The 26,215-nt window shown below is 34.3% G+C and overlaps 2 protein-coding genes across 2 annotated transcripts; both read left to right on the top strand.

Annotated features, from left to right (window-relative positions):
• Positions 1-1,548: 1,548 nt before the first annotated feature.
• LOC113491949 lies at positions 1,549-5,411 on the top strand. Its single transcript, XM_026869164.1, has 3 exons — positions 1,549-2,549; positions 3,151-3,228; positions 3,772-5,411. The coding sequence occupies exons 1-3, from the start codon at positions 2,492-2,494 to the stop codon at positions 4,287-4,289; spliced, it is 654 nt and encodes a 217-aa protein (XP_026724965.1). The 5' UTR covers positions 1,549-2,491; the 3' UTR covers positions 4,290-5,411.
• A 9,405-nt stretch (positions 5,412-14,816) lies between these two features.
• LOC113491948 (dynein intermediate chain 3, ciliary-like) lies at positions 14,817-16,706 on the top strand. Its single transcript, XM_026869163.1, has one exon. The coding sequence runs from the start codon at positions 14,821-14,823 to the stop codon at positions 16,564-16,566; it is 1,746 nt and encodes a 581-aa protein (XP_026724964.1). The 5' UTR covers positions 14,817-14,820; the 3' UTR covers positions 16,567-16,706.
• The last annotated feature ends 9,509 nt before the right edge of the window (positions 16,707-26,215 follow it).

Raw genomic sequence — 26,215 nt, 5'->3', positions numbered from 1 at the left:
GTGATACTATTATATAGGTACGTAAGACTACTATTGTATATCAGGGTAAATAGATCCCTCCACTCTCCACTAAACCTTATCTATTGCTGTGATACGTTTCGATACAAGGGCTCTAAACGAAAGTTATCGAAACCTTTATCGGAGCACGTCTTGAGAGCTGAGGAAAACCCGATATTATATTCTGATAGTCTATACTGGCTTGTGTTATTGCAATGCGTTTTATATTTTTTCTCGATACAGTAAGCTTAGTAGCACTAAATAATACATGCACTAATGTGCTTGCTAAGTCGATTAAATATTAACGACGTTAGATTTCAAATCTTTTTAATTTAAATTATCTTTTAACAAAATTGATATTTTTGTAAAGGAGGAGCTCGTGGCTAAGCTATAACTGCATAAGTGAATTGATCACATGTCAAGCTATGCTTGACGCGGTTAGCCCGTAGATGGGTGACCATTTTTGTCATAACGAGTTCCTCCGTGTTTCGGAAGGTACGTTAAATTGTGGGTCCCGGCTGTTATTCCTACATCTTTGACCGTCGTTACAGGTAGTCAGAAGCTTGAAAAAGTCTGACAACCAGTCTAACCAAGGGGTATCGTGTTGCCAAGGTAACTGGGTTGAGGAGGTCAGATAGGCAGTCGCTCCTTGTAAAACACTGGTACTTAGCTGAAACCGGTTAGACTGGTAGCCGACCCCATCATAGTTGGGAAAAGGCTAGGATAATGATGATATTTTTGTTAATTACAAATAAATTACCTAAGTTTAAAATAAACATAACGAGTGTTTATTTGTGCTTCGTAGAGTATAAATAGAGCGACATTTCACAGCCCTTATAATGACCATTTCAATAGGTGACGTTGGTACTCGTGTACAAATAAATCTATTCATAAGTTCACACATAATTATGTATTTATGGTTTCTATTATTAAATAGGCTTTAAACGACGTGTAGTTATCGATCAATCGACCGGGAAGTGTTTGACACTGTTCTAGAAATGTATCTAGTGTTTTATTCAATTTGTGATTCAATTATTTTTAATAACCTTTGTTTTTATTTATTCGTTTCTTTTTTTATATAAAAATACCTCTTCCTATCTCAAGTATTTTGCATGTGCTTTTACAAAGACACAATATAAAACATTTATCATAATAAATGATTACAGGTTATTACGAATGTTTGAATAATTCATTATCTATTATTCTAAGACACCAACTTCATGATCAGAGTACGGCAAACGTAACGTATTCTCGGCAACTCTTGACTTTATTATGAAATGGCATTAATCTTGGTTACGTACACTGACATAGAATATTCAGTCGAATAATAATTCATACGGGAACGCAATCGAAATATAATTTTGGCAATGTATTACATGGAATTGTAATTTCAAACACATTATGGGCGCGAGTTCTGTTCAATTATTCAACGATCGGTAATGTATTGGTATCGTACCACATCTTGGTTTACGTGATGTAGAAACTAGTATTAGTAACATATTAGTACTTCCTACAAAAATATTGTAAACGCGAAAGTTTGTATGTATGTCACGCAAAGCGCATAAACCACTGAACAGGTTTAAACGAAACTTGGTACACCGATAGTTTAGAAACTGGACTAACGTACAGGTTTTTGTCCTGAATGGACGTTACGGTGGGCTCTTTTTGGATTTGAACGATTAAGTGTGAAACGGATTCACGACAACAAGGGTAAGGCACAAATAGTTCCGACGAAAATAATTAATTACCCATCAAATTGAGGATTGTAACAATAGTTTTTTACCTTGACTCGCGGTAACAGTAACCACTTGCAGATGCCACCTTCACCTATCTAGCACAGGTCATATGATACAGCCAAGTGGCAAACGTAAGGGCCAACTCAAGAAACATTTACCATTGTTGTGAGCTCTTGTGAATAGAATAATACCTCTTTTCGCCGAAGAGGGATTAAATAAATCGACATTTTAATAGATAAAATAAAATTACAGGGCAAATACTTAGTGTTTCCATGAATTATAAAATATTTAATCAAAAACATTTATACAGAGGTATCCCTTTGACACAACTCCAACAAACTCGTTCATAATTTAACTACACTTTTGCATACATTGCGGCCGAGCAAAGAGTATGCATACTCTTGTATTTTTGTACGAAAATTTCGGTATGCTTTTGTTTAAAACGTTACAGGAACTTAGCAACTATCCTACACGAAGTTACGCCATATTTGTACATAACTGTGCAAACATTTTTAAGCGGTGAATGCGAAAACGTGATTACAATTGCGAAGCGGTTTTTGGGCAAAGAATAGAAAAGCAAACTTGAGAATTCTATACAAAATTTTGGAAGAACTCTGTTGTTTCCTTACGAAATGAATAGTATTAATTTATTTGATAAGTTTTCTTATTAAGGGGTTATATTAATGTAGCCGGATATTTTGAATTGGGATTAAACTTGTTCTTTTTGTTACAGGTCTACAAGATATAAACGAAGGCTGATGTATAAACACATAATGCGTTATATTAGTTTCGTCATCATATTTATTGTATGTATTGGTAAGTTCACCTATAAGTATACCTATGAACCTTACAAGGAGCGGCTGCCTATCTGATCTCCTCAACACAATTGATTAAGCAATATGATAGGCCTTAATAAGACTGGTTGCCAGATTTTCTAGGCTCTCACGATCCGTATCGCCTATTAAAGATATGTTAAAGACAGTCGTGACCCATAATTTAACGTGCTTTCCAAAATCGGAAGGAATTCATTTTGACATACAGGGTACCTCATCCACGGACCGACTGTAACAAGTGTAGCTAAACTCGTGATTGATTAATTTTTTTGCTGTACCCTACTACATAAAAATAAAAAGAACTCTCCTTTAGAAATTATTTGGAGCTCTTATTTATTACTTCCCGAACAATCAAATCCCAACTTCGTCAGCCTCAACAATAACTCAGATATTTACTATTACGACGATACAGAAAAAGGAAAAACCAAGAAATATATCAGCTCTAGTCCTGCCCGTAAAACATCAATCGAAATTTCTATCAATACAATAAAAACGAGATCTTTCGGATCCAACCTTTGAGAGGTTTCTATTCATTCCGAAATTACTGGCCGAGTAGAAATATACCTTTAATTTATTTGCTACAGATCAAGGTGACGGACACTGGAAGGAAAAGGACAAAGAGAGGCTTCGACATGATATCGAGTTGTATAAAAATATGGCAGGTAAGGTTTCTTTGGAAATGCGATTAACTGTTCATGTTCGAGTGCCCCTGTTATCGATACAAACGCGATTCAATTTATCAATTCTAAGAGTACACCGTCATTAAATAAATCGATTTATTGATTCTATATTGTTATTTTAGTCGATGTGATTATCGTTTTGACATTGATAAATTTAAATTGAATATGGAGTAGATAAGTGCTTAAAATAAGTTAATAAATTATATACTTTACACAACTATTTTTTGACATGTTATTCAAATATTTTATAAAGCCACCTTGCACAAGATATCACTAAAGCTGTTCAAAGTTCAGTAATCGAACACTTTCATTGTAACAATTATTGTATCGTTCCCAATACATACCTATACCGTTATTAAAATTATACCGTGTAACAAAATGTGTCATTAATTTACCCCCTTTAGGATTACGGCCACAACCCGCCTACAAACGATGTCATGGAAATTGTTTTCTTTCAAACTTCTCCCCTTTTCCCAACAATCGCTGGCAAAAAGTGTGTCTGACATATTTCAATTTCCTTTGCAGAAAAAATTGAGCGTGAGATAGAAAGCTTTTACGATGAATATCCCGACGAACGATACAAGGGAGCTAATATTGATAGGATACACAAACATGTAACGAATGAACTAGACCGTAAAGCAAGAACAATGGATGATGAGAGCAACAAAATAGAACAAAATTTTATATACGAGAGGCTGAGCAACGTCACTAATGATGTTACAACAAAACTCCCCATCGATGAATACAATACTGTTAATTACAAATCACTAGACCATGACAAGCCAAAACCAAGCTTAAACTCCGCATGGCCTAAATTCGAAGACATACTTCTAGCAATGGGAAGAAAATACGACTGGAAAAATGATAGATGGATAAAAGTAAAAGAAAAACAAAAGAAACCGAACATCAAAGAAGAAATGAACGCTAAAGGAGATAATAATAGTATCGAGTATCATGAGAAACACAAATTCAGTTATAGAATCGTTAAATTAAAAAGTAAGAGTAGAAGAAACGTGGTGGTCGCTGTATCAGCTGTGAGATAGTGCGCGGTCTCCAAAACAAGTCAATGAACTGTAAAGGACATATTTTTTGTAGATAAAAACGGGACCAACAAGGGTGGCGCCAGCATTCGATCGTTTTATGAAGTCTAGTCTAATATCGTGTTGCAGAGTAATCCGCGACTAATGGCTAAAGCTGAATAAAAATATTGTTATGCTGACAAATATTATGGCGCTTTATTCTTTATGTATAAGCCCGATGTATAGTTATGCCTATAGGAATCTTAAAGTACGCATGTAATAAACTTTCAAATTGTTGTCTGTTGTCGCATAAGTAGTTCAATAGTTTATGTTTTCATCGCCATTTAAAAGCTAGATGTATGTTCGAACTGGTAATGTTAACTTTATGGGTATCAACATTCTCAATATATGAAGAAACGTTAAAATAAACTTCTCCTGTAAAAGTTTTGTTTTATTCCGATGTTATTTCCAATCGTATAAGGAAGTTTTGATACAATTTCGTTTATATTGATCCCTTGTGTGTAATCATCGCAGATTGTATTCCAATGGAAGAGATAACGGGATTATTACATTGGTTTGAAAAGAAATAAACATGGCTCGCAGACGGTTACTTTTTAATTTAGGTTATGATAAATAATCGAAGATTACTAAGTACCAATCATTCAATTCGAAATATAACTAATATCCTGTGTTTAAGTACTTAGTACCTATACAATGGTTTGTGCAATTTTTCATCCTCTTTCGTCAGTTGGTAGTACTATGAACAGTTCCCAGATAATTTGTCGAGACCATATTGTGTTTTCCCACGTCGACATATGCATGTGAGGTATGAATGCCATTTGTTACAGGAAAGTAAAAACTTGAAGGAAACAAAGTGCCTTAGCTCTGTTGACAATGTTTAAAGCTTTGTTCTTAAAATTTAAAATGTTGCACTTAAAATTAGTTTTTTTTTTTGTTATGCATGCCGTGTAATACAGCGTATAGAAGAAATACAAAATTTTGCCGCAAATCACAACACCCCTAATATAAGTGTTTTCTATACATAACATTTTGTGTTTTTATATTCCAAAACACAATGGTTTACACTTATTCAAAGTATTAATCCTATGTGACAGCAAACGCCAGGGCAATGCAAATTCAACCTCAATATAGCTGTTTGTAAATATACATTGTGTGATCCTTATTTACATTATAATTCGGAAATTTAAATTTTATGTAGAGGATGGCACATTACGCCACCGCGCGGTGCCATTTTGCAAAGTGTGCTTACGGATGATAAATTATCATTATGCCTAACTGACATCATGATCGATTGAGTCGTTAAGCTAAGGTTGATGTTTTGTACAATTTGAACAGAGATGACAAACATTTTAACTTACAGTTTGAGTAGGGATGATAAGATTTTTTTTTGTCACGATGTTTCGTAAACATTATTCGTTAATTATTTTCTCTGTTGTTCTGCAAACAGAAATTGAACAAAGTACGAATCAAACTTACACGCGACTTTTCTATTTCTCTCATAAAAGCCTTATCCCTCAAAATTTTAAGAAGTTTATCTGACAAATGTTCTTAAAAAATAAGTCTGGTATATCGATACAAATAGATTTCATTTCTTATTCCCCATCCCCATCCCTATTCTCGAATGTTTTGGGCTTAAAACGTGCGAGAAATAGCAACGAAAGGATTAAAATTAATTAAGGTTCTCGCGCTAGTCACAATGCAATTTGAAATGAAAATAAATTCTCACACTCTTTGTGCTACATCCTTGAATCAGGGTTGACAAACATTTTTTTAATTAATTCAATAACAAAGAAATTCTTGGTCTTTGTTTTGCTTTCTGAGACATTATTTGAAATTGTCCTTTACTTTTTTGGGTGACCTAAAAACGTTTGCTTATCTTGTAAGTCGTTAGACATTGTTACCATACAATTTTCTTTTCACTTAAGTTTCGGGCTGAAAGGATTTTTTACGCTGGCAACGCAAAATGCTTGGGGACAATAGCTAAACACTTGCGTAACAGTATACAGAATAGTCCCGGGCATTATGAAAGGCTTTACACGAAAGTCTAACGTGCTGGTAACACTAGCGAGTATTTTTTATACTTTCGCTTATAAAATTATAAAACTTATTTACTGTGGTACAAAAAGGTAAAAGAAATATATTTCTATGTCATACCTTTCTACAAACTCAACTTTGTATTTATTGTTAAAAACAAAACATAGTTCGAAGTGGCTTGAAAGTGTGCAAAAAATATTGTAAATTAAACCACAAATAAATTTATTATAACCCCAATTTTAATGTCCTTATTAAACACAATTATCTTTCCAGATTTACATATGTAAAATGTCAATCTGAATTATTACTTCATGTCCCTTTAATCTTCCATGTTCAATAGCTAGGCCCCTATCTATTTATTAATACAGTCCAATAATGGTCCGATCACAGATAATAATCAATTGAGAGATCATTAACATAATATTATCCTCGCTTGACATACGACTTCGAAAACCTTTATGGTTATTAGTACAATGACAGGATAAAACAATATGTCTGCAAAATTGGAATGACATCATTTTTTATGATGTCCAACAGGTATTTGTAATTAATAATTTTGAATACGTATTTGATATTTTGTCCCGCAAAAGTTTAGACGAAAAATAAAAATAAAATATGGAAACCCAATATTATAGGTAAACGTATTAGAGGGTTCAGAAATTTGCCTTCGCACATCGAATGTCACACACATTGAAACACATAGTAATATACAGGTATAGAGCCATATGATGGCTCGTGTACAAAGGTCTTGGACATTAAGGTGTGACCATTTCCTTCAGGGAAGCTCACGAAATGTCACATTATCATTTCTCTTTAATGTTTTGATTAATGGGATGTTTATCGCTGTAAATAAATGGGGACTGTCATCATCATTATCATAACGTAGTTATGAATAAATTACATTAATGAATAGAATCTGTTCTTGAAATTCATAGCTTTAATGGTTTTTATATTAATATCGTACTTTAATAGCATTTCTTGTATCTATAGCCAAACGAGGGGTAATAGGTAGATTCGAAAAAGAAAAATATGTTTAATCGCGCGTTTTTTTGCTATAGGTATAATTGTGGAATTTGTCTTCCAAACATAAAGTTCCTAAAAATGGGAAGTAATAAAAAATTTGATGACGTGTTACCGAAAAAAAAAATTGAAAATTTAATTACCCACCGAAAGATATTCATACCAAGACCAAATATTTATACACCTAGCAATCTATTCTGTTAACAGCAGACATAATTATTTTCGTCTTCCAAAGTGTACACGTCTTATATTTGAAGCTCGAGTAAAGATTCGTAATTATTCCCACTGAGCAAACAATCTGTGTAAAGATGCTTCTGAGAAAGGTCGGGTCCTTAGCTCTGCTACGGCTGATCCCTCAGCAAACTCTGGCACCTTTTGTAAACAACTCTATTTGCGATTCCTCGTCCACTGAGCACCCGGCAAATAGAAATATTTTTATCACTGAATCGGTATTCTGTGCGCTGTGGAAATCGAGCTGTTTAATCTTACCGTTAATAGTTTTCTTTTGAAGTGTTTTTGTTCGATTTCCTTTGAAATTGCAGTGTTTTTTATGGCGCCTTTGATGCTTTTTTTAAGGATTTGTGTTATTTGAATGGTAATTTATATTTAATTATGAAAATTTAAAATTGAATATACTTTCCCAGTTTTCCATGCGACCACTTGAAGTATTGAAAAAAAAAATAGATATAGGTATAACGTAGCAAAAACTTGCAAAAAAATGCTTCACTAACGCAATAAGCTTAAGAGACACATTTTAATGATATCACAGAAATATATTGATCGCAGCACTTGGACAGCATCCGTAAATAAAGGTAAGACTCAGAGTGAAACAGACAAATCGAAAATAGATTACTTAATATTTTGACGCTCTAGTTTATAGTTTTAAAGACCACGTATCCATGTTCCTGTACTATTTTGAATTCAATATAATAATGTGTATGTTGCGTTAGTCCTATTTCAGAGGGAAAGAATTTATCAGGATAATTTCAAAGGCAACCTAGGAATGTTTCAGGCTACCGGCAGGACTGCTTTAGCGAAATAAATTATGTCAAAGCTTTGCGTATGGCAACGAGAGGCTTGCTCGTGTGGTGCACTTGAAATAATTAACGCTGAAACTGACAGAAAGACTGATGGTATGTCGCGTGTATGAGCAGTCCAGATTAATGTGTGATGGATACCGGTATCTCGTATTTTTTTATATCTCGTTATGAGGTACATTAAAAAAATAAATAAAAACAATTCTGGAATTGGGTGCATGCGTACAGGTACTGTCTCACTGTCTGTACCAAAATATACAAAGGGTTATAAAAATATCATTTTTGGGAAGGTAAACAATAATTATGCTATTCCTGAAACAAACTGCTTTTACTATCGCCATTTTTATGTATTTTACGCTACCATACTCTACAAATTCACAAATAAATAACGACGACAAATAAGAAAAACGAACATAAACCGAGTCACATCCACAGATCAATTTCTCATAGTTATTTATTTTTTACGGCCGCACTCGAAAACTGGCCATTTATCAAGCGCATGTGTTGCTGGTACAGAAAAAAAAAATCACAGATTAGGTCCTCACAAAAAACAAAGATGAACGTGATCTCGTTGGGCTACGTGACTCGAATGGTATACACCAAAAATGTGAGTTTTATGATTTTTATACGACCCCTTTTTCTATAGTCTCGTAGTCGGCCAGCCATATACGAACACAGTGTAGTAAAGTGTATATAATTCCGTCCCCCAATGTTTGCAGTAAGTCAATAGTTTTCTACTCCGCTCTGCCAGCAAGTTGTTCGGTTTTCCAAACAATTTATGTCACACCACGTTATTTGAGGTAGAGTGCCGAGTAAACGTCTTGAGGCTAAGCTGTTGTTAACACGAAACGTTTCGTTAATGCTTTTTTTTAATGAATTCGGAAAACTATGTAGCAATGGGCTGCGTGGTTTATTTGTGAATGTTTAGAACTGAATTATTTTGTTAGAATACGTTACAAAAAGTAAAACTTTTTTTTTTATTACAGTTTAATTATATGTACACTTAAATAATCAAGATATGATACCAAAAAGTCCGCTTTGGGAGTGTGCCCCAATTCTGGCGGCATCGCTACGTTGAATGGCAATGCTAATCAGCTTTGATTGATATCAGTGATCTGATTTACCTAGAAAAAATATGTAATATAATAATCCTAAGAAAAAATACGTTACTGAACATACGCTTTTAAACAATTAGTTCCAAATCTACTGTCAAAGGTTTTAAAAGATTTATAAAGGTTTGTCTTGGTTTTTATATATTCTCTGATATAAAGACAAACATTGCCAGTTTAATTAAAGCTGGCATAAACAAACATCTTAAACAAACCCAGCACGCAATAATGCATTTAGCAGTTGCGAGAAACACTGCTTATTCTTTTTCAATTTATTAAACAACATGGAACCTCAATAGAAAGAAAAGTTTAATTAAACTTGCCATTAATTTATATCGCAAACAATAATAAACATCACCTCATTCGAGGTTGTTTCAAACACCTCGTACAATCAACATTAATTAATTAATATTGGAACGTGGTAGGTTTTTTCTGGATTTAATTAATTCTCCATAGAATAAGCATCGTTATTACAATGTATTTTGGTCTATTTTTATGTACGTTAATGGCTGTGTTCCCAGTAACAGGTAAAAGCTTCTCGTCGTTCGTTGTGAGCAAATGTTATAACTAGGCTGTGCGCTTGCTGCCTTTAGACCAGGACATATTAATATATCCACGTGTAAGCGATATATACTACATACCTATAGTGTAGCGCACCATCCCTTTCCTACAACGTCTAACTATATATATAAAAGTTTATGTTAAAGGTAAATGTTTAGGAATTGCTCACAAGGTTTTCATGAAAACGATACTTGTAGCGTATCGGAAAATACATTAAGTTCGTAATCTCTAGCGTCGTAAAATTGTGTTACAGCATGTTACTGGCCACTGCGGCCTTCGGAATTGCTCTGTTTGCACGTTTTCACGCAAAAAGTTTACGGACTAAGAAAAGGTTAATTAGCAAGCCTGTAATATTTGTTTTGTATTTGAAACTGAGGGCTGTCGGTGTAGCAAAAAGATAGGTAGGTATATAATAAAAGTTTATTTCATTCCATATTGAACCAGGTGTTTTGATAAATTAAGTCTTGTTACTGTTATGCGGAATTATCTGGTAAAAATAGCTTACTAAACTTACGAAATGAAACTGAAATTAAAATCATTAGCAGCCGAAAAGGGAACAATATTCAAGAATAGTAAGTAGGCCAGGCACCGTTCATTATAAAGTCCATGGTTCGAAAATAATTTCCGTTTGATTTGGCGGCTGAATCTACTGCTTTTATTTGACTCAAATTCTATAATATATAACAGGTTGGAATATATAAAAAGCACCGGTGAAATGTAAGTAGGGCTCCTTCCAATAAGCTAATGCAACTAATAAAATAGAGTGACAAATATTTTTTTTTTTTACTATTTTTTAAATGAGTTTCAATAGTGACATCATTTAAGAATATTCCAAGTGTCTACATGTCACGGTCCATAAGATGTAGCCTGGTGCTGGACAGACAACTGAGCCTCAGTACCACTTTTCCAGGCAACTTTAAAAAGAACGTTCATCGGGAAACATGAAAGCAACCAACCAATCTCCACAGTTACTCGTGAGCCGTAAAACAAAAATACATGTAACATGTACAGTGAAAACGTTCTTATCTGTCCACGAATCCAATCCGTGGGTGCCCCGAGATTGGAATCGTGTAAACATAAATTGAAACGAGAGCACAAAAACAAACGCAACGCGATACAAGCTGACAACTAAATGTAGAGATACGTGTTGGATTAGAGAGTAACGCCATCTGTACGTTTTTAAAGTTTTAAACTCAAAGGGTACTGAGTATTGGGTGCAGTACCTAACTCTATAATTAAGACTTCATCGTTTGAAATTCTCACTGATAACGCATTTCTTTTGCCGCAAGAACAACAAAAATATAATGAAACTAAAAATCAATATTAGGCAACGACACTTTTCGAAATTGATTTTCTTTAGCCTATTTATACGGAACCTCTAGTTTCGTGAAACCGAAACACATTTGACTGTTTTTAAACCTCCGTATATTTTACAGTTTGACTGGTTTCTGTTGTGAGTCCATCTATGGTGGCATAAAGAAATTCAAAGATAAGCTTCCTTAAGATTAAAAGAAATATGTGCTGAAATTAATTTCATTTTGTATTATTATTTAATTTTCCTTCAATAAAGATCAACTCATAACCCTATTCAATGGTAAGTTATTTTTAATATCGTACCGAAGCATTTCTTTGTTATATTAATACGGAATACTTGTGTAGGATACCGCTACTAATATGCGATAATATAGTAGTAATCTATGTAAGATGAAAGAGATGCGAGAATTTTACAAAAAAATCTGTGCATGCTACAAAAGTTACAAAAACTACATAGTAGATATAATAAACCATGCCAACCATAAAAATGTGTATTTAACATACTTTGACAATCTGATGCAGTGAATTTCGTTCTGTTAAGCTGATTTTTAATTATAAAATCACCCAGGCCGACACCCAAAACAATAAAAAAATATCAATGAGGAGTTCAGTGATATACACGCGTACAGTATAACATATCTATGATGTATTTAAGGATTATGAGATACCAACTAAGATGCTACAGGCAAACTATGAGTTGATAGTTCTTTTACACATTATACTAAATTTAAAACATACCTTGTATTTTAATAGTAAGTATAATATTCGATTCAGCGGCAGCGCGTCACTTCAGCTCAAGATTAAAGACTCCGGTTTGACCCGAAACTAATTGGGCAATCCCGATAAATACGCGTGAGTATACCACGAGTATCTAATATCTAGCACCTTTACTTACGTACAAATCCACGTTGTCCAGTTCTCCTGTCTAATGATAAATTCAGAAGAGCTAATCTTAAAAGGTTACAGACGGTTAGCTCCTGTATTTGGTACTTAAAATGAAATATTACAGACATTTATGATATTAAAATTTATTTATTTTACTTAAAATATCAAAAATGTTTTTTATTTGTAGAGGAAAGACAGGAATTAAGGTCACCAATAGAAAATATTTAAGAATTGTAATTAATTCTGAAAAAAAATAGGGGAATAAATTGGAAATTTAATACGTTGAGCCATTTAACCACCGTTCGCGTTGAGATATATGACATTGAGATAATTATACGACAAGAACAAAATAATATTTATCATTAGTTCTCATAAGTCATAACTGTTTGTTATGACAAATGAAGTAAAAGTGCCTCGACTTCCTCCGTGACAATGTATTAATTCAGAAAACTGCAAGTAGTTTGTCTTTTATGACGTTATTTATCTTAGACAATAATTAATAGTATAAGCTACCTACTTGAAGTAGAAAAATGATTTAATAATAAAAACAATGACCGTAAAAACTTCGATTTTTTTGTTATAGCATCAACGAAAATGTGTCAACTGTGAAAATTTAAATCGTCCAACTAACACGGTTCATGAGTTGCAGCCTGGCAACTGACAAACGGACGAACAAAGAGTTAAAGAGTCCGTCCATACCTTTTAGGTAGGGAGGCCTAAACGTGATCAATCCTTAAAACTGCCCAACACGGGAAGAAGCTTGTGTTTAGTAGTAAAACACTTATAAACCTGTACTTAGGTATTAAAAAAAATACGAGAAAAACGCTTCAACACAAGAGAACTCTAAACGAAATATATACTATTTCATATTCAAACATGTAGTACGTACCATAAAAAAGAAATCCACGTTTGTCATAATCGATACGGAAATACAGTCTACGTGAACAATGCATAGGTTCTCGTGATGCCAATGGATGTAAGGAAGAACAAACAGCTCGTCAAGCGTCAACTCGACAAACGGGCCGACAGAGGGTTACAAACCACCTCGTGAAGTACCACAGTCGATGTAAAAGCGAGATGGCGCTCTAGACAGCGTAGTGCGCCGTCTCACTTAGGTAACTCCGACAGGCTAATTTTTAAGTGGTAGAGCTCTATAGGTAATGAAATATTTTCATTATTCTCTGCTCGGCGGACAGACGCGTTGTTCTTTTATTCTTGTAACGAATATGCTGTAGGTAATTCATTTCAAATAGAAGCATTTCAACTAGTTACTTTACAATAAAATGTGCGTTTTCGTAGATAAAGTAACATAAAAGGGAAAATGATATTCTATTTGTTTGTTTTGTTTAAATTACATTGAATATGTACACGTGACGTCACTTCCGTGTTCACATAGTAGTCGTTACGTCTTTGTCAATTTGGATTGTTTAGATAAAGTCTAAAACACGTATCTTAATTTTTTTTCTATTTCACGGACTTAAAATATTTTTATACCCATTCACTGATATACGACGAATCTAGTCGCCTATCTCTGTACAAACTTATATAATTTCGTATAAGTAAACCTCCGGTCCTATCGGGTATCGGAAATTTGCTCTGCACCTCATAGGCTGAATAATATTAAACAATTATGTAAAAACGTATCGTGAGTGGATAATATGTTAATACATATAGCCAACAATAAAAATACTGTAATGATTACCATGAGTTTTTAATTTGAGGTACAGGAACAACAGGTAAATTGTATATTATGTATTTGCCACCATTTCCAAGTATGATTTTTTATATTGATATTATCAAAAAACAGTTAAATTATAATTAGCAGTTGTTACGGTCAGTAAGCATTCCAATCCTTCGATCTACACTGAAAATAAACTGTAAAGCTGAAAAACTTATTACATACATATTTTATATTACACGTCATGACAAGCAAATTCTTTCTAACTTAATAAAAATCTAGACAAATATTTCCTACAATTGCTATACAACAGTTCCGGCCAAAAGATTGCGAAGATAATAAAATCCTTGTTTAACAAACTCAAGAAAAATTGAGTTAGCATGAAATTCAGTGTTGGCGTCGCGTTGTCTGCCAAATAAATTCCATCAAGGAATAGTTTGTTAAGCAAACTTGTGTCACTTTATCCCAAAATTGTATCACATGGGGATGAGGTCTCTATCCACAATTTACGTAAACTTTGTTCCGAAAGTGAATTACCGATGTCAAGTACACTTTAATCCTTCGCAGTCTAGTTTTTGTTTACGATGACAGCTTAATTATAGTGCAAGCTCTTGCATTGCTTTACGCATATTAATAACAAATCTTAATGGTTCTCAGATATTATTATAATCCACGCAAATCATACGCAAAGCTAATACAATAATTGATTTTTTAATCTTAGAGTAAAGACTTACAGAAATCATTTAGATTTGAACCTCCATGAAAACCACAAAAAAAGAAAATTAAAAAGAAAACATTCACTGTCATCCAGTAGAAACAGAAGATTACGTACTGTCAGAGGAAAGAATTAGTTATAACTATTATTATTTGTGTGAAAAGGATTTCTATTAATAATAATGGATATATTAGCAACTGACTTTAGTATGAAACGATGCCTCTACGGCAGACAACCATTGTTTAATGCAACAAAACCAGAATTGTTAGACTCGATTGAACCAGATAGAGAGCTGCAAAGACAATTTGGACTACGTAATCCTGTTCATAGCTCATGTCAGGTATCTAAACCAATGTCGGAACATATAATGAACACTATAAGGGTTGAGACTAGGTCCCAAGGCATAAACCATTGTGAAGGTGGCTGGCCTAAAGACGTCAATCACAAAAATGAAGAAGAAACAATTCGATATCGAAAACGTGTTGAACGTGATGATCACTACGTACGTGCAATAACGCGTCTAGCTCCCAAATTTGAATATTTTATACATCAAAATAATGCCATAGAGATTTATCAACAGTACTTTAAAGACATAGATGAACAAGCACCTGTTGAGCGACCTACGGTAAAGGTTACCAATTTATATAGGGATCCACAAAATCGACCAATAGCCGATATAAGTTGGACTAATGAAGAGGATCCAAAAGTTGTCGTGTGTTACTGTGATAGAAGATACCCCATAACAGGTCCTGTTAATGAAAACGTTACTTGCTGTTTATGGGATTTAGAAAACGCAGATATGCCTAGTTCAGAATTTTATCCGCCCGCTGCTTGTTGGAAATTAGCTTGCTCTTCTCATCCTTCTATTATTGTTGGAGGCTTGGAAAACGGAAAAGTATGTGTATTTGATCGTCGTGCAGAAAGAGTACCTGTTGCTATAAGTTCCACTCATTCGGCTCATCATGATCCTGTAACAGCTCTTCTGTTTATCCAATCCCGAACAAGCACTGAATTTTTCACTGGTTCTAGTGATGGGCAATGTATGTGGTATGATACGCGGGATCTGTCCGAGCCAATAAGCGCCTTGTTTATATGTCCTGACCTTCCAGTAGGTCGAACAGCTGGTCTGAATAGTGCTCATGGTATCAGTGCATTACAATTTGAGCGTTCTTTCCCCACGAGATTCTTATGTGGGACTGAGACTGGCATGGTGATTAATGTAAACCGTAAGGGAAAAACTCCTCAAGAAGTTTTGAGTGCACCATACAAGGCACACAAAGGTCCTGTGAGAGCCGTCCATCGTAGCCCATGTACATCAAAAATGTTTATAACTTGTGGTGATTGGACAACACATATTTGGAGCGATGATATACGAAGCAGTCCAATTATTACGGGTATGCCACACCGTTATCAAGTCAAGGATGTTGTTTGGACACCACAAAGACATTCTGGTTTCATGACGGTTTCCAGTGATGGTAAATTCCGATATTGGGATCTTTTACGCAGACGCCTGAAGCCAATAGTTAGTCTACCTGTTTCGCAGTATTCATTATATAGAATTGTGCCTCATGAGGAAGGCCGCCTCGTGTCTATGGGAGGTAGGGCAGGGATATTGTACCTAGTATCTCTTTCAGATGATTTAGTCTTGCCCGGAGATACAGATAAACAGTTGATGATACAGCATTTTGAGCGTGAGACTCATCGGGAACATATATTAGAGAATCGCATCAAAGAAATCCGTTTGAAGATTAAAGCTGACGCTGAACACGATGGGACACCAACTGAAGAACCTTTTGATGAAGAAGCGGCTATTAAAGCATGCGAGGATGACTTTAAAAGAATCATTATAGATGAATTCCGACGGGCTGGTGTTCCAGTGAGTCATGCTACGACTGCCATTAAAACTGATGCGATGCGTCACCGCTGAATTGATTGTTAAGAGAACAAAATATTAAGTTATGCGTAACCGGGCTATTTAAGTGTCGTTTGAATTATTTTAGGTTGATGGAGTAGTCTTTAAGTTTATTGTTCTATTTAATAGTGGAGAATAAAATGTTTTGATGGTCATTTTATGTTTCAATTTTAACTTAAACATAGTTAAGTTAGTTAGTTGTATTCGTTCGAAATTTACCAAGCATCTGCGGGAAATTTATGGAAACTATTTTAGTTAAAAAGAATCTATAACAATAAATTCCTTAAAATTGATCACAAGGATTTTTGCATATTACACATACATTTCTTACACCGGTATAATACCTTGCAAGCAATACTAGTGATTGGAACAGTATTATTACACCGGGGCTTGTTGAATCCCACTCGACCGTACCGAAGCACCTGGACTAATCAAGTAAAAAGGGGAACTCGATACATTATTAATATACATTCCTTTAATACAGCAGAAGTAACACTGGCTACACTTACTGCACTGGCTACTTCGAACCGTTCTGTTTTCGGGTCAGTTGTCTTAGTATCAATATAATTACTTAACGGCTATTATATTGTAAAGGAACGCTTCAGTAGGGAGAGTGAGGCACTCGGTACCCCATTTGGCTCCCTTTGATCGTGAGCCCGTGCTAATTTATGCAATTACTCCTTACTCGACAACTTGGCCTGATATCAAGAAAGTGGCGCGCAATAGCGGAATGTCTGACTGATAATTTTATTCAAGTCTTGCTTCGAACCACAAACAGGAAAATGGTTTCATTAGAATTTATGGGGTTATATAACTCTATTAAAATTTCTCGCCTCTATTTGCTTAGGACTAGATGTGATGCATTAACGTCGGGTTTTGTCATTTTAGGAGCTTGTCCGGTTAAGGGATCAAATATTTTAGTTTTATATTATGTATCAATTGCCGGAATCGATCAGAACTCTTGTCCCAAGTATAGATACCTACTAATAACACTTATCCCTTAAAACATAATCTTCATTTAAAATTGTATGAGGGTACTTTGTTACCCAATTTATTTTTCCCAAATTATATTCTCGGCCCGAATTACAGTCTGCAGATGCGATTCCAATAAATATAGATTTACTTAATAAATTTATATATCACTAAAATAGAGAATGCACTGGAACAAACTGTAAATTTTGACATCTTAAATAAGGATATTATGTAAGTGCTAATTAAACTAGTACGTTACAGCGCAGATTATCTTTGCATGAACCAAACTTGACGGTACAAACTCCACTGCCATCTTACAAGGACTTAACGAAGCTACTGCAAGCCGTTTAAGAGAATTATTATAAGCCTCATAATTGCAATTATTTTTCATTATAAGTACGGGTTTAGTAACAAAAATGTTTGATCGGAATATCCTCGGATGATTAATTAACTGTATATTGATTTAGAGAAGAGAAAGAAAAAGAGTGCTTGAGTACTTGTAGTATCTTTTTTAATATGAGGATATTTTAAATGATGGTTTATCTCATGTAATACTGACTCTTACTAAAAACTTCATTTGACGAGTATGATGTAGAGCAGTTTTTTTTTCAATTTCTGCTCTACATGGATATTAATTGAAATGACTTCAAATTACACATAAGTACAGAAGGTCTACCATCACGTTGGAATGTAATATTGTGTTCGTTGTGGAAGCTAGACAACGCAAGACGCGTAGAGTGACTTCTTTCTGTCACAGCTGCAATATTATTATTTTAAGTCGATACTGGGGGGCCATGTAAGATGTGTAACTCAATTTATTCATTATTGAAATTTGACGATTCAATCGAGACTCTAAAATAACTATAACCCACCCATCGATACGTCATTAAATCACGCTAAAATTTATAAAACGACACTTTGTTTCGATTTTCGGTTTTCATGTATATGTCACTTGACTAGACCTCGTTCAATTGTTTTGGTTTCGACCTCGTTAAGACTTCACTTCGCCGGACCCTTTCACGGCGCTTCGGACAAATGGGCGCTACTTAACCTTACCCCATTTTAGGGTGCACTGTCTATTGTAACGTGAACATACAAAGGTTACGGCTGGTCCCATAAAACCTTACGTGAACACACACTTTCAAGATGTTTTTACAAACTTCCCATTTATTTTTGGGACACTTTTGATGGTGTTTTTTTTCTATGAAGCGTAATGACTAATATATTATGGCTATCATTTGCCGCAACTCGTGGTTTGATACTGTTACGGATATCATGCACATGTAAGTGAGTCTGTTTATTTTTTGCACTATGAAGCCTTAACGACATTACTGTTTAATAAAATTTGAAAGGAATAGGTACTAAAAACAACATTTCCCAATAGGGAAATGTCGTTTTCTTTGAAACCACAAAGGCTACTAGATAACGTTGGCCAAGCCATTAAAAGCTAGCAATGAGTATTTTGCTTAATTGTAAAACTCTTTGTTTCATAGTTATTTTGGTGAGGATTATTGAAACCTAATGGCTGCGTCAGTTAATGATTAAGGACTTCGGTTAAGTTAAGTCCGAAACTAGTCCCTAGGCAGTCCCGATAAATGCAACTGTATCTTAAAAGTATTACAATAATCTTCGTTACTAATGGCTACTACCGGTTACACAATACAACGTTGTGTCCAATATCAATGAGTTAACTCCAGGATGTAAGGTTTCTAATAATCCAGTTGGAAACCTTACACTGGGAAATAAAAACGACATGTATTCGACTATTGTGTGGGCTTAACTTAATAGGCTTTTAATTAAAACTATGTAAAAGTATTTACTGAACCTTTATATTTATTTCATGATTTTTTTACACTTATATACATGCTTCATGTATAATGGCGGTGCCTAAATACCTATACCTATACATCTATAAAAATTGCCTACAAGTGGTATTGAGAAAATACAAGTTTTATATGAATCAATGCGTTTTATGCATTTCATTTTCTGACCATGAATAAATTCACAGCTTTGTTTTTCATTTATTTTTTAACGGTACTAGACAAGCATTTCAAAATACGTGCAAATTACCTAAAGTAGTAAAGAAATTTAAATCCAAAGCCTTGAATGTGAAGGCTCAAATTTTAATGACCTAACCGACTAAACTGTTATTGGAGTTTTCAATTAAGAAAGCTATCGGCAATGGGTTATACCCGATAAATGGCAATTCGCTTGACCACTAACCCCCATGTATTAGAGTCTGCTATTGCATTAAATCAAGAAGCGAACCCCAATCGATGCAATTATACAGAATACCATTTGTTTATCATCCAGTAAACATGAAGTGGTTAATTATTCACAAATTTAGTGGTGATCAGTACAAAAATGTAAGCATATCAAAAGCCCAGTAAAATTTTCTCTTTGGTTACGTACTGCTTTTGTAATTAACAAGTGGAATGAGATAAATACAGATTGTAAAACGGTTCTTTGCATAGTATTGTTCATGCATATTATAATACCAGCCTATAGATGTCCCTTGCCACAGACCTCCTCCTATATAGAAATGGTATGAGCATTTATCACTACGCTGGCTCACTACGGGTTGTCGATTTCAGATACCAACATTTGGGATATAATAGGCTTCCTCACGAGGTTTTACTTCACTGTTTGTAAGTTAAAATATTTTTTCAGGGCCAGGTACAATAAAAAAATGACAGTCGATTTAAATGAGTCGATTTAAATTGTCAAGTTTTAAATGAGTTTTGATTGAAATGAAACTACTTTTACGGATTTTATCGCGGTTTAATTTTAGATTTTAGTTCCCGACGTTTCGAAACCTTTGCAGGTATCATGGTCACGGGTAGACTGAGATGGCGTTCGTCTTGACAGAAGATGTTGCTCGTTCTACCTTCATATTTTAATTAATTATTTGTGGTCCGACCTACGCAGTATGAGCTCACTGTGTCTTGATGTCTTGCAGCGCTGCTCTTGGGTTTGGCCTTGAGTTTATTTATTATTGGATCCCAAGTAGGTGATATCTTCCAGCCATCTTCTCTATTGAAATTAGGGTGTTTTTTGATCTCAATAGCCTCGCGAAACATCCTAGGTAGGAATTTGGATTCTTTAGCGAGGATCTGTGGTTGGTCAAATCTAATATAATGGCTGGAACCTTCAGCATGTTTGGCGACTGTAGACTTCGTTGAGCGGCGGTGTTTCACGTCAGCTATGTGTTCTTTAACGCCGGGAACTAAAATCTAAAATTAAACCGCGATAAAATCCGTAAAAGTAGTTTCATTTCAATGTCTAACATTCGCGTAAACCTAAGAGTTTTGATTGGTTCTTATCAATTTTCTGAACGCCATGAAGTCTCCTCGCTTTAGGCACTTAATAAATCCGCGAGGCAATATCAGTTTGAATTTACCGGTGTGATAAATTGATATCGAAATTGCTCGTAACTCAATAGATAGCGGGACGGGGAAACGACAAAATTAATAGCGCAGCCTAATTGGCATTCTTTTTTTTCCGTAAATTAAAATAAAACCATTTTTCGCTCCACTTTAGAGTTTAATGGAAAAGGCCTGGATATTGTTCACTACACTTTGTGATTGAGTTTTTAGGTAATTTTTTTGCCATGCCTTAGTGAACTAATTTAGGTTACGATTTTTATTGTATTTCTGTATTTTTTTCTTAAATATGTGCTTTAATATATTATTATCATGTCTACTTAGCTACAGGAGAACTTACCTCCAAGGTTCAGGTTCTCGTAGATTAACCTAAATCAGTTGAAATAAGAACGCTCTTCTTGTTTTTATTAAATACTAGCTTTTGCCCGCGACTTCGTCCCCGTGGGTAGAAGATATAAGTTATGATTTAAACCTGCCCTGTTTTTTTCACATTTTTCATTGTATCTTCGCTCCTATTAGTCGCAGCGTGATGGTTTATAGCCTAAAGGCTTCCTCGATGAATGGTTTATTTAACACAAAATATTTCTTCAATTGGGACCAGTAGTTCATGAGATTAGCGCGTTCAAACAAACAAACTTCCAACTTTATATATTAGTATAGATTTTCCAGGCTTCAGAAAGCTAAAGGTGATTGCCACCAATGCCAGCTCTCTAACCCATATTGCATTACTTTCTTTCAGACTCTTCTTTCATAAAAAAAACACACGCGCCTTTAGATTCAACAGAAATCGTTGATTTAAGAGCACATTGAAACTCCCATACAGCACATTCACATCAAAGCACCGAATACAGCACAAAAACCGCAAACAATATTTAATCACTCTAGCATGGTCACCAAACCATTTAGTTTTCAGACCGCAATCGCCCACCTCACACACATATACCACCATACGTAAACACACAAAGTTGATTTCAAACGACAACCGGCTATCATTTATCACGGCGATAACAACAGCTAACAATACCCAGGTGCGTTATGTTTTGTAAAGTTACTCAGAATTACTCAGAGTTACTCAAAATTATTCTGGAATACGTAACAAAATACCTCAAAGTGGGTAATATGTTATGGCTGAGGAAGGCTAAAGCCACGTTAATGTGAGTGAACGTGTACGTTAGACTATTGTTGGTAAATGTACTGCGAGTGAAGCCATCGGTCTTTTTGAAGGAAAAGCTTTTGCTGGCGAGTTTAGCGTTCGAAAACGGCTACTTGAAAGGAGTATCTTTTTCATATCAATTCATAGAAAAATGAACAAATTTTAGGGGTTATTAGTAACTCATAGTTGTTCCTCCATCTGGCCGATTTTATCAACGTCTGTATTTTTTTTTTGATGATTTAAGTATTTCCGTTGACGCAGTAAGAATAAAAACTAAAAAATGTCCCAGGTTAAGCAACAATTGTTACTTTCATTCTACCGGGGCCGACTCACACTTGACCGATTATAATTATTTAATAGTTGCATCAGTTGTTTGTGTCAGTTTGTTTAATGACATTAAATTATTCACATGTAAATATTTTATTTTCATGAATATTTTATGGAAATAAATTGATATAAATTATATAAGGATCAAAAGTCAACTAGATTAATCAGTTAAGCTCAGTCAGTTCATCAGGTCTAGTGTTTTGTATCTAATGACGGCCTATCGATGACCGAATTAATACCAACAGCAAAACGATAGTTTGCAATTAAATTGTTAGTTTGTCTACAAAAACCAAGTAAGAAATAATGAAGCTAGGGTTGGATAAAAGCCAATGCTGGAAAGAATCTTGTCTCTAAAAGTTTGCATACTATTAAGTACAGGAAAATAGCAATTCTATCCATTGTATTCCGAGAAAGACATCGTTCTTTATAAAAACTAACAAAAGGTCTTTCTTTTGTGACTTACTGAAGAGAATGCTGAGGAAATAAAGTATTTTAAATGATATCATGTTTGTAAGTGAAGTTATTTAGTTTTGGACTAAATTACCATTTAAGTTTATAAAACTACGCGTAAGTAAATAGTTGTAATATTTAAATATTGAATTGAAACTACTTTTACGGATTTTATCGCAGTTTAATTTTTGATTTTTGGGTCGTAATTGATTGTGATTTAAATCCGTAAAAGTAGTTTCCATTCAATGTCTAACATTCGCGTAAACCTAAGAAACCACTATATTTAAATATGTTATATAAAAGTAACGTTTTTTTTCGTAGTCTTTCGTAGCCCGTCGTAGCATCAGTCGTAGCGTCGTAGCGTCAGTGTATGTAATACAAACTTTACAAAAGTAAGTACTTACAGAAGTTAGTTAGTTAGCTACTACTTAGTTATTTGAAATTACAAAGTATTAAAATAACTACTGTTACATTAATATAACTTTCACACTTAATTTTTACCATATTATTGTCATATTCTGTACAGAACATCTTACAAGTATCAAAATTAAAACAATTTTGTTAACACTTTAAAACTATGCCCATTTTATCTCATTTCGCATCCCCCAAAGTTATCTTCAAATAATAAAATAACTCGATATCACAAAACTCTCGCTGTTATTATTAAATTCCTTCCAATTTTGCCGAAATGCAAAAATTCTTCGTCATTAAATTTTTGCCTACTTTATATTCAAATACGATTTCATCAAACTTCGGAAGTAAAGATAAGGAATCGCTAAGATATAGCAATACAAAACTCGATAACGCGGGCTGACATCAATTTCATATAATATTAATGGGCAAAATTTTGTTTCGAAGGTTCACCAATGCAAACTGAACAAAATTTCTTCGGATGTTTTGGAGTCACGTAGGATTCATGAAACTCAATTAAAACAACTTGGGACCTATATAATATAACAAAACAAAATATCCACAATGACTGCATCGATAGCCGAGTGGTTAAGTTCACCACGCTATATCAACTGTGAGTGACATGTCGTAAGTTTGTTCCCCGCGTCGAGCATGGGTTAGTGTAAGGATTAAGTACTCTAAGTCTTGCTGCGTGTGGCATTAGTCATATTTATAGACAATACAGTAACAGCAAAAACCACAAAGGGTCGAGTACCTAATCAATGAAGTAAACGTAACACAGTCTTATTACAACGGTAGGTGAAATAGGTAGCTAATTAGTAATTGACCTCTGCACTATTTAGCGTTCTCCCTTGTAAAAATTGTCATAACTGATAGTTAGATATTCTTTGATAAAAGATGAGTATTTATCGCTAAAAGTAGAGGTCTTTGAAGATAAGGTTAAGGCCTTTGAAACTGTAGGCATATCTCATAGAACCACATTACAAGAAACAAAACTATTTTACTGCATATGTATCTGTTGCTATTTGGAACTTAGGTACCAAATCTGTTAGAAACTGCCTTTTCGACATCCAAACCGAAAATATGACAGCCAACATAAAATGTTTGATCTTCCACAAGACCATTTACCCATTCTATTTATGTCTGCATTCACTTGAAAGAGTTTCGTATAGAAAATAGGCTCGCGTTCCTTGGTTGATTTCCCAAATTCCATTTGAATCAGTGAATATCAAGTGGGTCTGAAGTAATGCGGTCGTGCGCTGGTCATATATCAAATGATATAAAGTAGTTTTGTTCTGAAGATTCGACATAGTTCGTCGACGAAAAAAAAGTATCATATACTTAGCACATTTGTTTTTCGGCTCCTGCCCTGCACTAAAAAGTTTAATTCTTCTTGGATCACACAAACGTTTGTCTAATGTTAGAATCGAACCGAACGTGAGTGCTGTATTAGAACACAATGTCAACATACTACTGGGTTACTCCCACACTTTGCCATTATGACGAGTTACGGTTTAAACCACAACTATATTTTTTTTGCACTCTTGCTTCAATGATTCAAACGTATGCGTGAGGTAAACAAGTCACCAGAATCTAAATCTTAAATATACACATTAAGGTGGAGAGCAACACAACAAAATTAATGTAGAAATATGATACAATTTAAATGGACTTAGATAACCTAGACGTAAAAGGCTTCTCAAAATGTACATATAATACATTTCAAAGATGAATCATTTGTTGAGAAAAACATGACAGCTGACATAACCAGATATTTTAAAAAGGATCTAGATATATATCGAGCAAGTAATATATCAAACAATGTACATTTTAAACCTTGTGATAATATTTTGGTTCCACTTTTTACATTAAAACTTCAATCTCAAATGCTGGTTGTAGCTTTTACACTTAAACAAACTCGTGAAAAAAAAAACATTTACCCAATTGTATTTTTACTTTTAATGGAATATCTATATGGATTTTAACAAAATTTTAACTCTAAAATAGTCCAAAACAACTCCCAGCCCATCTGTTGTAAAAATACAGTGTTATTTTTACTTTCAGCTGCTTTTAGTTCGATTGATAGCTACAAAAATACGACTTTACAGGGCTTTGACAGTTTACAATCCACTGCCTATTACCCAATCCACTTAATAAAACGATGTTTTAGATCTATAAATTTTATGTGTAGACAGCGGACGATTAATTGAGATTTTTTAGTTTCGTTCGTCACAAAGGGGTAAAAATAACCCTTTTGTCGAAACAAAGTTGTGTGTCCGTCAGTCAGTATTTCTGTCACCAGACTTTATCTCATATTTGAACTGATGTTCCAGCAACCAATACTAAGATTTAAGATCAACGTTAACAACGGCCGTAATGGTATGCATTCACACACATTTATGTTGCGTCATAAATAAATTTATTTGTACCGATCCTACGGGAATATCAAATTGGGGTTAAAAGATCCTAAGTGTTAATTCTGGTTACAAACTATCTTTATAATCAGTTTCGTCTAAATTCGTTCAGTAGATCTTGCGTGAAAGAGGAACAAACCTAGAAGCTTTCGCGTTTATTATTATAATATGACTGGTTGACCTTTTCAATGTTCTCGGTTGTCATAACAGTAAATTAACTAAAGGCCAGTTATTATTTATATCTGATACTGTTACACAATATATGGAATTAACTCTAGCATGTATAATTACGCCTCGGTTCTTCGAAGGGGTTGATTGTTAGACAGACTATTTATGTATCGTGACATCGTGTATGAGGGCTGAGATTAATCTCATGATATTGAACATGAGTCAAACTAGTTCTATTAAGATTTATAAATGCTAAGCAACAAGAATATTGAAGCTGCAGGTTGGTATTAATTATTTTTTTCAGATTTTTACAATTTAGTACTTGAATAGTAAAAATGGACCCCTTAATTTGTCCATCACCAGGGTGTGTGTCTTAAACCATTATT

The sequence above is a fragment of the Trichoplusia ni genome, chromosome 3 (genome assembly GCF_003590095.1).
Source record: "Trichoplusia ni isolate ovarian cell line Hi5 chromosome 3, tn1, whole genome shotgun sequence".
In the NCBI taxonomy this organism is placed as follows: Eukaryota; Metazoa; Arthropoda; class Insecta; order Lepidoptera; family Noctuidae; genus Trichoplusia; species Trichoplusia ni.
This window is presented reverse-complemented; position numbering and strand designations above follow the sequence as displayed.

What these genes read in the sequence shown, in the direction of transcription:
- LOC113491948 (XM_026869163.1), top strand. Translation starts at nt 14,821, where the DNA reads ATGGATATATTAGCAACTGACTTTAGTATGAAACGATGCCTCTACGGC.
- LOC113491949 (XM_026869164.1), top strand. Translation starts at nt 2,492, where the DNA reads ATGTATAAACACATAATGCGTTATATTAGTTTCGTCATCATATTTATT. An exon ending in CATATTTATTGTATGTATTG is followed by an intron (nt 2,550 to 3,150) that starts GTAAGTTCACCT and finishes TATTTGCTACAG; the next exon opens with ATCAAGGTGACGGACACTGG. An exon ending in GTTGTATAAAAATATGGCAG is followed by an intron (nt 3,229 to 3,771) that starts GTAAGGTTTCTT and finishes TTTCCTTTGCAG; the next exon opens with AAAAAATTGAGCGTGAGATA.